The 18,800-nt window shown below is 53.3% G+C and overlaps 8 protein-coding genes across 8 annotated transcripts; 5 read left to right on the top strand and 3 right to left on the bottom strand.

The window, feature by feature from the left end:
- Positions 1–370: 370 nt before the first annotated feature.
- J4E79_001662 (uncharacterized protein) lies at positions 371–683 on the top strand (the record flags this gene model as incomplete). The annotated part of the gene is made up of 2 exons (XM_049350570.1): positions 371–379; positions 435–683. 2 exons carry the CDS (start codon positions 371–373, stop codon positions 681–683), a joined length of 258 nt encoding a protein of 85 aa, XP_049214409.1.
- Positions 684–710: 27 nt separating this feature from the next.
- Positions 711–2,048, top strand: J4E79_001661 (uncharacterized protein; the record flags this gene model as incomplete). Its single annotated transcript, XM_049350569.1, has 2 exons — positions 711–799; positions 971–2,048. The coding sequence occupies 2 exons, from the start codon at positions 711–713 to the stop codon at positions 2,046–2,048; spliced, it is 1,167 nt and encodes a 388-aa protein (XP_049214408.1).
- Positions 2,049–2,483: 435 nt separating this feature from the next.
- On the top strand, positions 2,484–3,197 carry J4E79_001660 (uncharacterized protein; the record flags this gene model as incomplete). Its single annotated transcript, XM_049350568.1, has 1 exon — positions 2,484–3,197. The coding sequence occupies one exon, from the start codon at positions 2,484–2,486 to the stop codon at positions 3,195–3,197; it is 714 nt and encodes a 237-aa protein (XP_049214407.1).
- Positions 3,198–5,695: 2,498 nt separating this feature from the next.
- Positions 5,696–11,775, top strand: J4E79_001659 (uncharacterized protein; the record flags this gene model as incomplete). The annotated part of the gene is made up of 3 exons (XM_049350567.1): positions 5,696–11,302; positions 11,351–11,464; positions 11,512–11,775. 3 exons carry the CDS (start codon positions 5,696–5,698, stop codon positions 11,773–11,775), a joined length of 5,985 nt encoding a protein of 1,994 aa, XP_049214406.1.
- Positions 11,776–12,677: 902 nt separating this feature from the next.
- J4E79_001658 (uncharacterized protein) lies at positions 12,678–13,525 on the top strand (the record flags this gene model as incomplete). Its single annotated transcript, XM_049350566.1, has 4 exons — positions 12,678–12,810; positions 12,952–13,007; positions 13,143–13,379; positions 13,457–13,525. The coding sequence occupies 4 exons, from the start codon at positions 12,678–12,680 to the stop codon at positions 13,523–13,525; spliced, it is 495 nt and encodes a 164-aa protein (XP_049214405.1).
- A 515-nt stretch (positions 13,526–14,040) lies between these two features.
- Positions 14,041–14,966, bottom strand: J4E79_001657 (uncharacterized protein; the record flags this gene model as incomplete). The annotated part of the gene is made up of 3 exons (XM_049350565.1): positions 14,041–14,676; positions 14,747–14,873; positions 14,923–14,966. The coding sequence occupies 3 exons, from the start codon at positions 14,964–14,966 to the stop codon at positions 14,041–14,043; spliced, it is 807 nt and encodes a 268-aa protein (XP_049214404.1).
- Positions 14,967–15,426: 460 nt separating this feature from the next.
- On the bottom strand, positions 15,427–16,410 carry J4E79_001656 (uncharacterized protein; the record flags this gene model as incomplete). Its single annotated transcript, XM_049350564.1, has 4 exons — positions 15,427–15,733; positions 15,962–16,116; positions 16,172–16,298; positions 16,367–16,410. 4 exons carry the CDS (start codon positions 16,408–16,410, stop codon positions 15,427–15,429), a joined length of 633 nt encoding a protein of 210 aa, XP_049214403.1.
- A 580-nt stretch (positions 16,411–16,990) lies between these two features.
- On the bottom strand, positions 16,991–18,469 carry BNA52 (Kynureninase 2; the record flags this gene model as incomplete). The annotated part of the gene is made up of 1 exon (XM_049350563.1): positions 16,991–18,469. One exon carries the CDS (start codon positions 18,467–18,469, stop codon positions 16,991–16,993), a length of 1,479 nt encoding a protein of 492 aa, XP_049214402.1.
- Positions 18,470–18,800: the final 331 nt, after the last annotated feature.

The raw sequence follows: 18,800 nt of genomic DNA, 5'->3' as shown, positions 1-18,800 counted from the left end.
CGAGTCTCATCGTTTATGAAATAGAGATCGTCGCTGTAAGACACCACTGAAGTCTTCTCACGTTACTTCCCCACTCTGTTTAGTCCCAGACGTAAGACAACATTCTTTGTCCGAACACTGGTGGAGAGCGCTGTAGAGCGGTTTGGTCTTAATATCCCTACGAAATCGATAGCTGTTTGGAATTCAATGCTTTCCCGAGTTGTTGGGTAGTGATCAGTTCGCCAAGAAAACCTGGGGGCCTTTGCACAAGTACCTAGGTAACCACAACAACGCCTGGTAGTCCAGGTGACATCTCACCCACACAATCCAAAATTCTGCATTTCGCACAAAGACAACCTAACCGGAGAAGATTTCTGTTGTCTGGTACGCCATGGATAAGGTAAGTTTCGCCTCTTCGCTATTGAATTTGACTGATTATTGACAAGGAAGCAAAGCCTGCAGCGCATGCGGTCAAGCTCAAACAAGAGGGCGAGATTCTACTGGCGGACTCTCTGAAGTCAGAAAGGGCGGTAACAGACTACCTCAGCAGTCTGGGTTTGGCTGCGGATGAAAGAGTGGGCGGTAAACACCGTCTGCTTGATCCAAATGCGGAAGAACTGTATGAAGGCGTCACGAAAGCAGTGATCAACAGTACATTGCCCATGGACCTTCCAAACCTACGGAAGGCGTACGAGGATCCCTAGTGCTTCAAGGAAGAAGCTCGAGGCTTGATGTCGCGCTACGGCTCTATATGGGGAGACGATGACCGAAGAAGTGCCACGAACGAACTTCGCATTAGCCAGCCGGATGACAAAGCGACGTAAGACAACTCTGTCTTCCAAGAAAACTGAACTGATATGGCTAGTATCGAGATCATGCTCAGATGTTTGATCGGGAAACGCCTCTTTACGTCTCGAAAAGACACGCTTAGGAAAGTTAGGAAGCAGGAACGCTTTCTCTCTAACGCGCCTTTACCCAAACCCTTCGTCAGGGGCCCCTCCAATAATAGCGCACCCGAAGAAGTCGTTCTGAGAACTACTACCACTTCTTATGGCGATGATGATAACCCCAGCGACGACTCGGAATCATACGGATTTATCAAGCAGGAGGGCTCCCCCACTATATCGCCAGATATCAGGACCATCAGCGATGTATCTACTTATAACGGTACTACGCTTGGACGTACTCTCAGAGAACAAGATGACGCGGAGATCGATGCACTGCCCCTGAAGGAGGGAAGGCTGAAGGAGCCGGACGCGCAAGAAGGAAACTCGTTCTTGACTACGACCAGCCCGGACGCAGATTGTCCCCCGTATACACGCTGGGATGAGCGATCTGCAACACAAACAAGCGATGTCAACTGCAGCGGTATTCCTCCCAGCATGGAGGACGGTCGTCAGGTCGAATCTAGCGACGACACATCATTGATCGACCGGTTCATGAACATGGCTCTGCAACCACAGCAGGACGTTGCGACGCATGCTCCACTACATGAGGACCCAATTGGAGAACCTTCCATGGACCCTAAGCCATTGGAAGAGTCACACCACCAACAAGCCGCCTTTGATGAGCTGGTAGAGGTGCTCAAGACGTCGACCCCTCAGGGTTCCAAGACCAGAAAGCTCGAGTTCATCCGATGCAAGCTGTCCACCACCGAGACTCTCAAGAGAATGAAAAGAGAATTGGGTACCGCTGATTTCAAGGAATCGTATACATCAATGTTGTTGTGGCACAAAATTCACGCTAAATTACGAGACTTCCAGATGGCTACCAACTACCACGGAAAGGCAGGTGCGGACTGGCGGACCCACAAGCAGACTTTGAGAGCGTCCTCTTGGAAAGACGCATCCCTGCCTGCTCTAGCTGCGCATCGCGAGCTAGGTCTGTTTGTCCAGGAGTCGGAGGGACGTCGGGAATGGGTGGCATTCAGGCCGGGTGTGTTCGCGACACGTGTAGCTTGCTTCTACGCTACTCTCCTACAGCAACCAAATGTAGGTGCTGCGGATCTTGTCGCTGGATTCCAGGAGTATAATGTTGAGCTGCTCAAGTGGTTCGAGGTTGGAGATTGATTGGCAGGAGATATGGCGGTTAGATTCGGATGCAAGATGGCGGGAAAACATTACAGGGCACGATATGGGATAGATATGAGATGAGAATGGTCTGATGGTTTACCAGCACAGAACCATGACTCTTACATACAGAAAAGGCGTTGATTCATAGCGACGTTGACAATCTTGTCACCGTACGAGTCAAGCAGACGTCTGTCAACGCCAGTCACTTCCCGCATCGCTCCAAGTCATCGTCAAAGACTCATGGCAGGAACACTACACATATTTCAACTCTTTTCTTTCCCTTCATCTTCCTCCACATACACCTTTTCCCTGCAAATTTCTACTACATGCAAAATACAACGCTCTTCTCTATCAACCTGTACCAACAACGCTACGCAGACGATCAGTTCTTCATAGCGCACATCTTCATATCTGCAACTCCCAACCCCAACGATGGTTTTCTACGCCGAGTACTTCATGCTTTTGGGGTTTGCCCTGGTACTAATACCACACGGCCAACAGAGCAGCCCCTTCTCACACGCCGGCGTAGTCAAGAAGAGCGAGGCACCGCTTCTGGGCTTGACATCGGCGGCTGAGGGGAGCATGTCGATGAGTTCGGTCTTGGAGTTCATGTCGTCTATGGGCGTGCCTGTGGCATCTTCTGCGGGCTCTGCACCTCCGGCTATGGCTTCTGGTGCTGGTACCGGCGGTGGCGGCGCTGACGCGACTGCATCGGGTGTGTCACCAGCATCACCTGCGGAGTCAGTCGGCTTGGTGGCGGATGAGGGACCGGAGTACGGTAACGTCATTATCAACAACCACTGCCAGGAAGAGTTTGATCTAAACTCGGTCGCTGCCTATACCCTGGGTGGTGACAGGTCCGAGGAGAAAGGAGGCAACGGAACCTGGGATTTCTACCAAGATCACGTCAAGCATACTATCGCAGTTGGAGGAAGCTACACAGAGCCTTTTCGCGTCACTTGCCCAGCCTATGACGATCAGCGCCGAGCCGACTACTGTGCGGAATACGATAAGCTGCGCGGTCAGAGTCCGGTATTCAAGATGTGGAATCCCAGCAAGCCAGCGGAGATTCTACAGTTTGAGTATGGGCTGGTCCAGAACAAGACTGCTGGTGATACGTATCAGAAGCTCTGGTATGGTAAGTGAACAGCACGCGTCTTAGCTGAGTAACATCTTTACTGACTTCACCCCAAGACGTTTCGCTCCTGGATTGCGCTGATCCTGCCAAGCATCCTGCTTTGTACGGCCATAACAAGTTCAACGATCTCAACATGTCCGTTACGGATATGCAACACAAGATCGACATGTGTCCTGGGTATCAGAACGGGATGAAGGTATCGTTCAAAGCGAAAGACGGCTGTGATGCTAGTGTATGTCGTCCAATCGAGTGTAAAGGCACGGAGTACTGCCCAATATATTACTTCGGAAGGACCTACACGAACGAGCCGAGTATGGTTTGTCATGCGGAGTTCAGAGGAGATATGGTGCTGGATCTCTGTGCGGGTAATGCTGGTAGCGCTGCCAATACTCGCAGAGGTCTTGGAAAAGACGAGGATGTTTAAAGCGCTGGAAGTGTCTAGATCAATGTGGTGTGCGGTCGTTTCATTGATGGTTGTTGAATGAGCGGTGATGTCTTGTCGGTGTGTTTGAGGCTTGCTGGAAATGTAGTACTAGATGTATTTGTCATCCGCTTGGCCTTTTTACCCGCTTACCTTCCGGTGACGCAAAAGTGAATTCGATTAGATCGTATGGTAGCTGGCCCTTTGATTTGGGAGATATTGTCTATGGCGAGTGTTGTCGTTAATGTTCGCGTACTGGTGCAGGAAATGGCGAGACACTTCACGTGGTCTGTGCTGTAAGGTTAAATCTGATGCTGGTGCGCAGGCAGATGGTATTTGTAAGATGTAGATGGTCCTTTGTTCATACACCATTAAATATGCGAAACAGCTCATTCTTCGGTAATAATCATAGTTCTTCATGGAGAGATGTAGTGCCATATCTCGCACGGATAGGCTACGCGCGGCTCAAACGTTCATGGGTGGCGATCATCACGATCTGATCGGCGATTGCGTACCGTGGTTGTCCCATAAGTAGAGCTGCGCGGACCCTGGATAACGGTTCGCACAAAGATCATCCTCACCGAAGACGGCTGTGGCGTCTCGATATTGGGATTGTCTGTAGATCTGCGTTGGGTAGTAATGGGCAATGTAAGGTACCCGTTCGAAGACCTCTGTATGATGATTGGTTGGGGTAGTCGTTCCGAGCGTCGGAACGGAAGCGCGGTAAGTCGCGGATGATGATAGATTGCGAGTACAGGGCTGCGAGCAGGCATTATCTGATCTCACGATACCTCTGCCGAGGGTGACGCGGGCATGGCGGTGGGTACCTGTCAGCCGTGGTGTTCGCACGTGAGGCAGGTACCCGCCAGCTGACGGGTAGAGATTGTTAAAGTTTGGAGCGCAGCGTGTCTCGCATGGCAGCTGCTCGGCACATTGTTACCACGCACGTTGTCTTGGGATTCCGCCCCGCCGCATTTGACAGGAGCTAGAAGAATGGAAGCGCCAAAGCCGCTGAGGCTTCCTAGTGTACTCTGGTATACTGCAAGATCCAGCCGCATGGTCCGCCCTCCAGCACAATGACACCACAAGTGGCTCCATGGGTTACTTGTAGGCAGGCGCAGATTCGGGCCGAGACGCGACAGGACGGCCAAATTTGCGGGATAGCGTATTCAACACGTCAATCGAGAGAGGGACGGCAGCGTCGCTAGTGAGGCTCTTGAGTAGTGTCGAGAACGGTGGTGCGTCGAGCGTCTCTCAGGCTTCCGGAAGGAAAGCTGCTGGCGCTAGCCGGTTCGGGACGGCATGGGAAACCGTCTTGGAAATGTGCAGGGGTACCCATCCAATGGGGAAACGTGGCATCCCGTTGGCCATCGCTAAAATAGTAGTTGACGCCATGTAGAGCGCCCCAAGAGCGGTCGACGGGGATGGGTGGTGAAGGCAGGATCACGATGTAGAGACAGCGAAGAGGGAGAATGCGGTGCGGTGAGTACGGGCTGTGGAGGTTGGGCGTCGCTGGAGGTTTCCAGATCGGCATAGGCGCGGCTGGAGTATCGAGAAACCCTGATGACGTCGCTGGCCGTGATCTAGCGGCTCGCAGCCAACAGTCAATTTCGTCCAAGCGGGCGGCTGTAATGAGACAGGAGCAAGACGGTCCCTCGCGCCAATACACATCATTTACGCGATCCACGATCCATCCAAACTGCTTTTGTCCAGCGCGTGCAGTGCGCGGCCTCGACGTTTCTGTAAGTGTATGCGGGCGTGTGTTGAAGCCCACGGGCGCGAGGCTATCCTGCTCCTGATCCTGGCATGAGCCCACCACCTGATTCTTACTCACCAAGCACTCCCAGCTTGTCTCTGCGCTCCGGTGGGATTCGGCCTCTGCTGGCAGTCTGACAGTGCGAAAACCACTGGTGGCCATTAAGTCGTGTTGTTGACCTGTCCATGTGCTGAGGCCGCTTCACCGTCCATTCTTGCCAGGAGCACACTCCGCGACGTCATAGCTCACCATCCCATCTATGCCCGCCGTTGCCTCGACCCCATCACGACACCACTTGCGCGTTACGTGGGAGACTGGGGAATGCAATAATGACAAAGGCCCCGTCACCCTCTCCTAATCCCAAGAGAGAGACTGCGCCGCCACCCACGACGCGCCCGCCACTGCAGAGACTGGCCGCCAGCGACGCGAAGACATATCAGTCGCAAACGTCGCAGCCCTCGCCCGGAACCCGGAACCCGAGCAGACCCCGCGACGATGCCGCCACCGACAGCGAACTGAGCGAGGCAGAGAGCCAGCCGGGCGACGAGGACGAAGGCGCTGGTGCCGACGAGCTGGCCGCGGAAGAAGCGCCACTGAGCGAGGCCTCGCCCGACGAGATGGAGGTGGAACGCCTGCGCGGCCTGCAGCTGAAGATGCTGCAGCAACAGCAGCGGGCGCGCATGCGGAGCTCGTCCAACAATTCCGCTGTCGCGCTGGGCTCTCGGCGCATATCGCCCATCAAGGAGGAACCCATGCCAGGCATCTCGCCCACCCTCGAGGGCGCCTTTATCAGTCCAACCCCGAGCCCGAACCCGCCGCTTCCTACGGGCCTTACCACGTCGACCGAATCGACCGAGTCGGCGAGGACCATTCGCGGCAGCATGCCACCCACGCCCGCCGCCACCCATGCCGTTCGAACGCCATCCTACCCCTTCCCTTCAGTCCCAAACACGCCACGATGGGCCTCGGCATTCCACATGCCCTTCACCAGCCTATCGCCCACGGTAGCAGCGGGGCAGTCGCGAGAGTACGCAACCCCGCAAGAGCGCATCGCCTCCGAGAGCAGCACCCCCGCCGCATCAAGCACGCCCTTCGCCCCCGGAGGAAGAAACTACCAGAGCCCGGATGCAGAAGACCCGCGATTCCCGAGTCCCAATCTTTACGACATCGTACTGCGCCTGGGTGCTGAGCCCGGCCTCGCTGCTTGGTGGACGGCGGTAACGTCCATCATGCGCGACCACTATGGAGCGGAAAGAGCCACCTTGGCAGTACCAGCGGATGCGTCTGATATCGAGAACGTGCCATGGGGCCAGAAGACTAGTTTTACTGCCATGGGGAACGAGGGAAGCCCGCATGCAGCCACCTACCAGGAAGCAGCAAGCCATTTCCAGTCGGAAGAGAACCCAAGCTCACGCGACTATGAACATGCCGACATGCCTCCTTCCACCACGATCCCGGAACGCAGACCAAAGCTATTCTCGCATCACTCCTTCGCCGGCCACGAACGCCAGAAGTCCAGCGCCGCTCCAGATACGTCCACACCGGCGTCGCTCAACCGGCCAAGAGGTCCAATGAGGTCTGCCAGCCACGCACCCCATATGGCTGCCAGGCCAGAGCATCCGCTAAGGCAGGTCTCACAGGCTTCCTTTGATGGCGCCTCTCCCGCATTCGCTGGCTCGACACCAACAGGTGGACCTACCTTTAGCGACCCAGAATTCTCCAGTGTGGGAGAGCCTTCGCCGCCCAGCGCTGTGTACCATGTACTGCGTGCTCTCGATCACGAGCCAGATGCCCTCATCGACAACACCGGTGTTAACCGTGTCTTGGAGAGAGGGCGCTTGGTCACTCTGACTAGAGATTACTCGACTTCGCATTCGACATCTAAAGAGGACTTAGGTAAGGACAAATCGGAACAGAACAAACCTTCTGCGATACAGGGTAGTGCTGCTGCACAAGAAGCCCACAAAGCGGCCGCTGCTCGTGGCCGTGCCAATCTGGCTACGAATGATCCCCGCCTGCCGCAACGCTATGAAGAGTACGAACAGTACCCAAGCTCACCATGGGCACAGTCGCCCGCCCCGTCACCGGCTATCCAGAATGATGCTGATGCCAATCCGTTCTTCGCTACAGGCAATGTCGACGAGGAAACATTCAACCCGTCGCGTTCACCTCAAGACTACACACAATTTGGCATGGTTGAGGCCATTGGCGTTGACAAAGCCAGTACCGTCACACACATACCTCTGGTGCATCCCATTCTATCTCAGATCATGGCGTCTCCAGCAACCTCCACGCCAAATCAAACGCCGTCAATGACGCGAAGACAGTCCGAACAGTCCATGTCAACGTCGCTGAACAAGGAGGGCTTTGTGCGGAAAGCGCCCATTGCGATTCTTTCCATACTGTCGCCCATCGTGCCATATCCGCGGAACCTTACCAACTCATTGAAGCACCTTGGCCCTCACCTTGCTACGTCATTCTCCAATGCTTGGCACTTCACCAACGCTCAAGCTCAAGTCGCGTCGGTCCGACAGCGGCGCATGACAGCTGGCACTTCTGGCGGCATTAGCCTCCCCTCGGATTCCGATAGCCTCGACGATCTGCTCCACCTTGATCTGGAAGACATCACCAACTCAGCAGCGGGCAGTGTTACTAGTCCTTCCGACTACTCGGGTCGATCCAAGCACAGTCCCGGAGACTCCATCGCCGGAACACCTGGCTGGGACACTTCTTCCGTCGGATTCTCAAGCAGACACTCCGTGGGCGGTACCCCTGGCCAACTTGCAGGTAGCGAAGCGGTTGAAAGCTACTTCGATGCGAGAAAACAATATGGCAAAACGTTGAACGCCCCAACTTCGACGCCTCATGAACAAGCTGCCCGCAAGACAGACAAGCGTCCTGCAAAGCGAGTGACTGTAAACCCAGTAGCTGAACAGGCCAATGACGATGCTTCCAAGGCACGTAGCGATAAGCCAGACGAGTCGTTGAGCACGCGTCGCGCCCAGATGCAGAGCAACTCCAACCGAGGCCATTCGTTCTTGCACTCATATGGTGCAGACTTCAGCTCGTCATTCCAGTCCTTGCAATCGGCGACAACACCCGGTGGGAAGCCCCAGGCCCCGCATGGTCATGTGAGGAGACCGTCCATCACCGAAACGTCTGACATGCCACCTCCTTCAGAAAGTCTACTCCGGACAATCACCGACTCATTACCGGTGCAGATCTTCACCGCCGCTCCCAATACCGGAGCAATTACTTGGGTCAACTCCAAATTCCTGATATATAGAGGCCAGGATCAACGGCAGGTGTTGCAAGACCCATGGGATTCAATTCACCCAGAGGATCGCGATTCGTATCTGGAGGAGTGGAGCAGATCGCTACGCACTGGTCAGCAATTGCAGAAGAAGGTGAGATTGCAAAGGTTCGATCACCACTACCGATGGTTCTACGTTCGTGTCGCCCCACTCAAGAACAAGCGCCAACAGATTGTTCATTGGATCGGCACCAACATGGATTTCCACGAACAGCATATTGCTGAACTCAATTCTGCTCGACAACAAGAGACGGCCGCGTCGGAAGCCAAATACCGCGCGCTGGCGAACTCGAGCCCGCAGATTGTGTTTGTCGTGTCCGATCGCAGAGGTTTAACGTTCTGCAATTCCCAATGGATTTCTTTCTCTGGCCAGAGTGAGATTCATGCCCTGGGCAACGGCTTCTTGGAGCATGTGCACCCTGATGACGTTGTCAAGTGCAAGCTTCCCGAGTTAGATGAACACGGAGTCGCCAATGTGCCTACTTCAATGCCAGCAGATCACGGTAGAACCGACTCAAACTCATCGGACGCTTCATCGGAGACTGAGCGAACAATCACCAGCCCAGGTGGATCAGTACCAGACCGCATGGACATGCCTCAGGCCAAGTTGTCCAAACTAGCAAGCACTGGTATTCTCAGGGTTGCAAAGGATGCAGATGGACGGGCATCGTATTCCACCGAAGTGCGACTTCGCAACAAAGACGGTGACTACAGGTGGCATCTGGTCAGGATCTTGTTAGAGAATTCACTCTCTGAAGACGGCGATGAAGAGACCTGGTATGGCACAGCTACCGACATCAATGACCACAAGCTGCTCGAGCAGACGTTGAAGGAAACCATGGATGCAAAGTCCAAGTTCCTCAGTAACATGTCCCATGAGATCCGTACTCCTCTGAACGGTATCTCCGGCATGGTCAACTTCCTGCTTGACAGCACGCTCAACTCTGAGCAGTTGGAGCATGTCAACATCATAAAGGCTAGTACCGACAGTCTGCTGAACCTCATCAACGACATTCTCGATCTGTCAAAGGTCGAAGCCGGTATGATCAAGCTGTCTATGGAATGGCTCCATCTGCCGTCGCTTCTTGAAGAGGTCAATGACTTGAATATGGGCTTAGCCATACAGAAAGGCCTTGAACTCAACTACCTTGTGGACGAAGGTGTGCCAGCAGAGGTCAAGGGTGACAAGTTCCGCATTCGCCAAGTTCTTCTCAATGTGGTTGGCAATGCAATCAAGTTCACCGAGCGAGGAGAAATCTTTATCCGATGCAGATTGCAACCACCCGATCGATCTCGACCCCTGCGAGACAACGAGACCATGGTTCGATTCGAAGTGGTGGACACCGGTCAAGGCTTCACAGATGCTGAGGCCAAGTACCTGTTCAAGCGATTCAGCCAAATCGACGCCAGCAGCACCCGGCAACATGGCGGAACAGGTCTCGGCTTGGCTATCTCTATGCAGTTCGTCGAGCTACATGGAGGTAGAATGGATGCACGAAGTGCGCCAGGCAAGGGTTCGACTTTCTTCTTCACGATCAAGTTTGGGCTTCCCACTGCCGACGACTTCCCCAGGCCACAGGTGTCGACACCAGGCACGCCGGCTTTTGAGACACCGCTCGCAGTGCCAGCAGTGCCTCCACTACCCCAGCCCTCGGCTCTTCAGAAATTTGTTCAGTCACAAAATCCTAGCCAAGCACCGATCAAGCGCGTATCAAGCGTCTCCTCCGACAAGAGCGAACCTGTCAGGTCGCCTGCATCTAGTCTCTCAGCCTCTGAGCGTTCGCGCGACTCTCCGTCCCTCTCCTCTGGTAGCTCGGATCACTCTTTGACAAGTGCCGCTCTTACTGGACAGTCGAGCTTGCGTTCGGAAAGATCTTCTGCGTCTTCGTACCTGCAGGAAGCCAGCCCAGCTTCAGACGCGGATATTAAACTAGCTCTGCCACCCAAAAGAACCGATAGCGAGGAAGCCCCCAAGCCCGACTCTTCCACCTCCATCAATTCGGACAAGACGCTCCGTGCGTCTTCACCTCATCGTAGTCTGTCACCGCTTGGCAGTGCTCTACAACCTCCCATGTATTCTATACTGGTGGTGTGCCCACTGGAGCATAGTAGGGAAGCTACGATCCGACACATCAGGAACACGCTTCCTCAAGGGATACCTCATCAAGTGACGGGTCAAGCTAGCGTCATCGAGGCGCAGAAGATGATGGGTGGCGACAATCCCGTGCTATTCACCCATGTTGTTCTCGTGCTGCACGACACTGCCGAGGTGCACGCCATCGTGGACCAGATCTTCAGCTCCATGGCGTACGGCAACACATCTGTTGTCGTAGTCTCGGATCCGTCACAGAAGAAGGAGCTGATCAAAGAAGCACCGGTCTACGACTACGAGCAGCTTCACATGGATCGACGCCTCCAGTTCATCTACCGGCCTCTTAAACCTTCGAAGTTTGCCATCATCTTCGACCCACAGAAGGAGCGTGAGTCTAGCACGGATCGCAATCAAGACAGCGCACAGCAGGTCGTTGTCAGCCAAAAGCTCGTCTTTGAAGAACTCAAGCGCCGCGTGGGTGGCAAGAACCACAAGGTCTTGCTGGTCGAAGACAACAAGATCAACCAAACGGTTAGTGGCCTCTACATGTAACTTTTTTCGCATACTAATAGTCTTCAGGTCATCTTGAAATTCCTTGCCAGGATCGACATTGAAACAGAGACGGTACAGGATGGTGTTCAAGCCACCGAGACCGTCTTTGCAAAGCCACCCGGCTATTACTCGATCATCCTCGTAAGTAGCAACGTCTGTTTCTTTCGGACAGTACTAACGTCGTCCAGTGTGATCTACACATGCCCAACAAAGACGGGTACCAAGCTTGCAAAGAAATACGGCGGTGGGAGAAGAAGCATAGCTACCGCCGCCACCCTATCATCGCGCTCTCTGCGAACGTCCTCGGTGATGTTTACGCAAAGTGCGTGGAAGCAGGCTTCAACTCTTACGTCACGAAGCCGGTGGAGTTCAAAGAACTCTCTCTTGCCATGACCAAGTTCCTGGATCCGGCCGACCCTTCGAAACAGCCTGCTCTCATGAAGAAGAAGTGAGAGTGGGTGACTTTACCTTTACGCACACGTACACATTGTATCGAGGCACGGTACTCGATTTTGCTCCTACCTGCATCAGCGAACGGCGCAGTTGGGGAGCCACTGGACGTGCTACTAGGCACACCGAACATGACAGTGGTCCACGTTACTACCATCGCACTAGAGGCGCTGGTTGTTACATGGGATGCTTCTCGCATCTCATATCCTTAGTCTGGTTATGCAGTTGGATTGTTAATGGATGTAATGTTTTCAAGGCGAATGCATGAGCATTTGACGGCGTATTGTTACTTTGGAGCGAACGCAGCTGGTGGAGGATGATTCCCCGTGGTATGGTTCATTAGGCGGCATTATGGCAGCAGACTCTGCCTTGGGATAGAAAGAGGGGGGATATTATACATGGACTTGATACCTCAACACGCAGCGGGGATGACTATGCTGACGCAGCGCTATGGATGAGCGCGAACTTGTACAATAGCAACGATGTAACGGAGACGAGAATATATTCAAACCACCAATACCGATGCTCAGCTTCCTCATTCACGTCTAGTGGTGCGATGAAGATGTCTCACGCGACCGTTGTGGACGCGCTAGACATGCATCTCGCGTCAAGAACGCCTTCTCCACCCCCCAAAACCCGCAATGCAAACATCACCACTTTCTGCACGGTTTAGTCATCTCGGCGCTGATTGGCCGGAGTCCGACCCATCTGACATCCGCATCGCGCTAATTGGTGGATACGAACAGGGGTTCGTGTTGTCGTCATTGTCTGCCGGAGCTTCCTCATCGCCTAAAGTCCGAAGCGCACCCCTCAGACACCTGTCGCAGGCTGACACTATATCCTTCGATCTTCTCTCGATTCTCAGGCTGTCTATAGCATCGCGTCTGATTCTGTACATCACAGCATGGCTTCTGCGACGGGAATCCCACCAAATGCCGCTGCGGCGCGCGGCCAGAGCGAACAAGAGCCTCTTCTAGGCAGAAGAGGAGATGCGAGCCAGATGCATGGGCAGCCTCTCTACCATAACCTGTGGATTGGTATGTGCTGTCAAGCATACGCTGTAAGGAAGGCTTCTAACAGACCCAGGCACCGCTCCCATTGCGCAAGCAGGAATATGGATCGTAAGCACCTCAACACCTCCAACACCACGCCCATACTAACGCGTCAAAAGCTCGCAGCCATCATCTGGGGAGCCATCTTCTCCAACAAACTCATCTTCTTCTCCGCCCACCCAGTAAGCCCCATCCCCACGCCCCAAACCTCGCCCACCACCAACTAACCAACCCAACCACGCAGCTCCTCAACTCCGTAAGCCACAACACCACCCTAATCACCCCCTCCCGCCAACCGTATCATTGATACCCCCTAGGCCGGCTTCCTCCTAGCCATCCAAGCAGCCCTCGTCCTCCAACCAACCCACACCCCCGAACAAAAGCGCGCCGGCACCCTCGCCCACTTCCTCTTCCACGCGCTCGGCGCCTCCGCCCTCACCGCCGGCCTCATCATCATCGAAATGAACAAAGCCGGCCCGGGCCACGAACACTTTGAATCCGCGCACGCGCGCCTGGGCCTCACCTTTTATATCCTTGTGTACATCCAGGCGATTGTGGGGTTCACGCAGTATTATGTGCCGCAGCTTTATGGTAGCGTGGAGAACGCGAAGAGTATTTATAAGTATCATAGGGTGGCTGGGTATGTTATTGCGGTGCTGGGGCTTGCGACGATTTGCGCGGCGACGTGGACGACGTATAATTTGAATTTGGCGCATGTGCAGCATTGGGCTGTTATTGTTGCGAGTGTGTTGGTGCTTGTGGGGGTTGTGCCGAGGATTAGGTTGAGTAAGTTTGGGTTGAAGAGGGAGGAGGGGGAGGTGAGGTTGCAGTAGACGGAGCGATGAGGAATGAATGTGCTTCAGCGGGATGATGGAACGATACATGTGCATGGGATGAGGACTATGCGGTAGATTTGGTAGAGGTATACTCTTGAGCCACGTTGCATAACAAAGCGTCTTAGTACACATTATGTTTTTACTGTGCTTTGATCTCAACTGCACGTCCATCTCACTAGCATTTGCTTTAGTAAATCATTGACATCACAGCAAAACAACAGCGCGGAGTCTAGTATCAGACTGTTCCCATTTGATTATCTTCCAGACACCCAATAGCCAAACCTTTTCGGCTGTCATCATCTTTTCCATACGGGGTCCAGATTATACTTTCGTATCTTCCTTGCTCTCACAGAACAAACCCGGCGTCCATTCTACTATTCTACCACCTTGCCTCATGCTGCTGAAGTTCCGGATACACCCGAGTCTTGAGCAGATCATAGGCTAGACCATTGAACTCGATTAACAAAGCCCCAATCTCCGGCAGTTTCAAGAGTGCCTTCATATGCGCAGCGATAGTGTCGGTGACGATGTCCCGCAGGCCCTTGTCGTCATCAGGAGTGGTAGAGAAGGCATAGTGAGCTGCGTTGCCAAAGGCGAGAGTGTTCCACGACAGCTTACAAGCGAGACGAAACTTTACCTTGACGAGGTCTTTAAGGCCGGGGATATCGTACTTATCGGCAATTTCGTACATTTTCGCGTGGATGAGAAGCTCCTTCTCTTCTTCGCTGGCTTCTGCGCCAGGTTCGCAGGAGCGGCAAGTAAAGGAATTGCAGTCGCGATCGCAGTCAGTTCCGCAGGTGTGGTGAGTGCAGACCGTGGTTTGGCATGAACCCCAGCCATTGCAACATCTATGTGGAAACTTTGCTTCACACTCGGTCGAAGGCCAGACTGGCTCCTGATCTGCAGGTGCCTGATCTGCAGTTGGTTCATAATCGCCCTCGTAGATCCATTGGAACAGCAGCTTGATGACGGCGGGATCGTCCTCGGGAAGATCAACAGTGTTCTCAATTGCTTCCTACAATTGTGTTAACAAGCAGACCATTTCACGATCGAAGTCGTCGTCGCTGGACAAGTTAGCAACGTACCTTCCCACCGAATCGCAGAGCACGAGCGAAGAAACCCGCACGAGAACACACAATGTTCTTGTGGACTTTGTAGGTATCAGGACCGCAGGTGACAGTGAAGTCGGACGAAGCGCCTGTGACGAGCAGACTGAGGACTGTCAGTTTGTGTGTGGATCTTTTTGTGTAAGGTCACTTACTTCTTGAGAGTTGTGATCAACTGCTTTTGCGAAGCTTCTGCCATCTTTTGCGTTGAACACGATTGTACTGTTGGGTGAGAGAGGAGTCCACAGAGGTAGAGGGTGAGTTTTCTCAGCAACTTCGTAATCGGCGCGACTTTCCTCCGAGTCTTTTTTCTATCTTGAAGTGAATGTGAACCGATGTCGACAGTCTCATTAAGCATATGCATATGCATATACGTATCACTGAACTGATCAGTCAGCATCAGCGGTATATGAGAAGGACATGACAAATGGCACCGCACGAAGCAGAGGAAGTAGATGAAATGGCTGTTATTTGACCTGATGATGATCTCATCCCGTACTCAAGAGCTTTTGCGCATGTTTCCAAATTGGTTCGAATGCCCATTTCTGATTCGACCGTTTCTCCATGATGCTTCTGCTTCTCGTAGATTCTTGTCCTACCACATTTGTGCATTCATATTCACTCTCGAAGTCTCTCATGATTGAGCTCACGCCAATCACTCAACCCCTCTTCCTTGTCAACTTGAGGAGACCGAACGCCAACCCGTTGAACTCAGTGAGTAGAGCCTCGATCTCCGGCTTATCCATCAAGCACATGTGTTTGCTAATTGTCAAGCTGACTAGATCGCGTAAGCCCTTGTCGGAGTCGGGCGTTGTGGAGAAGACGTGATGCGCTGCCACCGCGAAGACGTCATTATCCCAGAATTGCTCGCAGGACCTCTTGAACTTCTCACGAGCCAGATCCTTGAGACCTTTCACCTCATACTTGTCTGCAATCTCGTATATCTTGGCGTGGAGAAGAGGTTGGCTAGATTCGCCGTTTAACGGAGGGAGTGCTGCTGCATTCACCTCGCATTTATCGCAGGTGAAATTGGCACAGCACACAGATCCGGTTGCCAGAAAATAACCAGCTTCGTCGTAATTGCACCTGTGATGTGGACAAACCGTAGGATCATTGCATGTTACATGGAACAGACTGATCGAGCAGCATGTATGGGGAAAGCGATAATGAAATTCATCTCCGTTCGCGTGATACTTGGGGCGATTTGTCTTGTTCGTGAACGGAGTAGATCCAGTAGAGTCTACATCTGGTAGCAGCGGCGTATATTCGGCTTCGTATAGGTACTGGATCAAGCGTCTAACAACGGCGGGGTCGTCTTCCGGGAGATCGACAACATCATTCTGAGATTCCTTCGCTGGCGGTCAGTCCATGGTGCTCAATCGTCGTCATCTTGAGGCAACTCACTTTTCCGCCAAACCGGATGGCCCGTGTGAAGAAGTCAATCTTGTCACAAACAATGTTCTTGTGGACTTTGTAGGTATCGCCGTTACAGCTAATGGTGAGGTCGGAATATGCGCCGGATTCAAGTAAGCTGTAATGTGGTCAGTGTCACTGCGATGATGGTCTGGGAGAACAAGGAGCTGGCACAACCAAGCTTACCCTTTGAGTGAGGCTAGAGCCTGTTGCTGAGCAGCAGCCGCCATTTCGACTGTGGTCGTGGTCGTGGTCGTGAAGGTGGGTGTGGAGAGAAACTGGGTGGCAGTGAGTGGTTGAATTATGTACCTAGGTGGTCTTACCACTAGCGCGACTCTACTCCGCTCCGGTCTAAGGACGAGGTAAAGGTGAGTGAGGATCTTGGAGCGGCAGAGTTTGGAATATGATGCAAGCGCGCAAATGAGAGACCGATAGAAAAGTCTTGGCTACCGTGGTTGAGTATGGAGATGACTTCGGGGTCACTCCGACGCATCATGGCGAACCACCGTTGCCGACTTACCAATCTACCAATGTACACACCCAAAGAGCCTTGACAGAAGACTTTGAGCGCGAAGCCCAGAAGATGGATAGAAAAGCCTCTGACGATGAATACCGATAAACCCTTGCGGCCACTTTGGGGATGATCTCAGACCAGTTTTCAACGCATTTGCAGATACCAACTTCGAGTATTCACCATTCTGAAGTATGGGAGGCACGTGGATATTTCCATGGCAACGAAGCATGAGTACAGTGATTATGTAAATTGACATCTAACGCTGCTAAAAGAACATCTAACGAATCATTACTGTTCTACAACCTCGCCTCAACCGCTGTCCCTTGCGACTGCTGCTCCTTCGCCTGCCCTTGATCCTTCTCCCGTATCGCTTCCTCGAAGATCTGCATAAAACGCCAAACATCGCTGAAAGTGTTGTACATTGGTACCGGCGCAACACGAATGATGCCTGGTTTCCTCTTGTCGCAAACAACGCCGTTCTCCACTAGCGCCGCGCTCGCATCGTCGAAGACATCTTCTGGAAGCAGTACACTGAGTTGGGCACCGCGGAAACGAGGGTCTGTGGGTGTGATGATCTCGAAGGGGAATTTGCCGTCCTTGATGTTGCGCGCAGCGATCTGAGAGAGCAGGTGCTCGGCATATGCAGTGAGGAGCAGAGATCGTGATCGTAGGTCGGCCATGGAAGTCTTCTCGAATAGGCTGAGCGAGCCAGCTAAGCATGTGAGGTCGACGATCGATGGGTTTGAGCATTGGAAGCCCTGCGCGCCGGGTGTTGGAACGAACTTGTTGTCCATGAGGAAGCGTGATGACTTGTCGTGGCCGTACCAGCCCTTCAGCCCCTTATAGTGGTCGTTGTTGCCATGCTTCTCGTGAATGAAAGCACCGGCAATGGAACCGGCCCCGGCGTTCATGTACTTGTATGTGCACCAGCATGCGAAGTCAACATCCCAGTCGTGTAGCTTTAGCTCGGCGTTTCCAGCAGCGTGTGCTAGATCCCATCCGATGGTGATGTTGTGCTTGCGTGCGTGTGCGGTGATGGTGGGGATGTCGAGTAATTGGCCGCTGTAGTATTGGATACCGGGCAGCATGATGAGAGCCAGCTCATCGACGTTCTCGTCAATGAGCTTGAGGATGTTCTTTGTGGTCATGATGTATCCATCATCCGGCTCGACCAACAGCATGGACTTCTTCGGGTCAAGACCGTGCCATTCTATTTGCGACTCGATCGCATACCAGTCGCTGGGGAAAGGTCGCCACTCGCACATAATCTTGTGCTTCTTCTCTGTCGGCTTGTAGAATGCAGCCATCATCAGGTGCAGGTTGATGGTCAATGTGTTCATCGCAACGATCTCTGAAGGTGATGCGCCGACGATGTCAGCCATCTTCTTTGAGCACCCGGCAGCCATGTCTTGGTAGGGTGTGAGCGGCGAATCCTCGAGGGCGGTGAAATGGCCGCCAACCGCGATGGATCCCCATGTCTTGAGGTATGCGTTCAAGTGCTCGCCAACAGCTTTTGGTTGCAGACCCAGAGAGTTACCGCAGAAGTAGATGGCCTCGTCGTCTGGTGTTGATGCAGGGTTGGCGGTTTGTGCGTCATCGTTCAGGGTTTTCCGCTTTAGCTGCGCTTTGCTGGGAACAACAAACTCGGGTCGGAACGTCTTGGGAATGTCTGCACTTTGGTCGAGCGAATGCGCAAAGTCTGCTGATTCGGAGTTTGTTGGCCACTGTGGCTTTTGCCCTTGGCGAAGCTGTTGGATTGCGGCAGATGCGTCCATGGTAATGATGTGCTGTCGGTAAGGGTATGTCTTGGGGAACCAACGAGATGCAATGTGATGTACGAATATGAGGATGATGCTGAGAAGACGGCGTCAGACTATATATGCATCACGATCTGACCATTACGTCTCCAAGCAAGAGGCTTGAGGCTTGCGTCAAACTAAGCTTGCACCTTCTTCATTGGGGTGTCGGACTCTCATCCGACATTGCTTCCGTCATTCCGAGCTCGGAAGACCATCGGAACGTGACCGTGGGTGAGTGTGGACCTCGCTCTTCAGCGCAATAAAGCAGGAGTTCGCCGCTACAAGGAAGGACGTACCCTTCCGATAT

This window comes from Alternaria viburni (assembly GCF_023758015.1).
Source record: "Alternaria viburni strain BMP 2772 chromosome Unknown scaffold_3, whole genome shotgun sequence".
Taxonomy (NCBI): domain Eukaryota; kingdom Fungi; phylum Ascomycota; class Dothideomycetes; order Pleosporales; family Pleosporaceae; genus Alternaria; species Alternaria viburni.
This window is presented reverse-complemented; position numbering and strand designations above follow the sequence as displayed.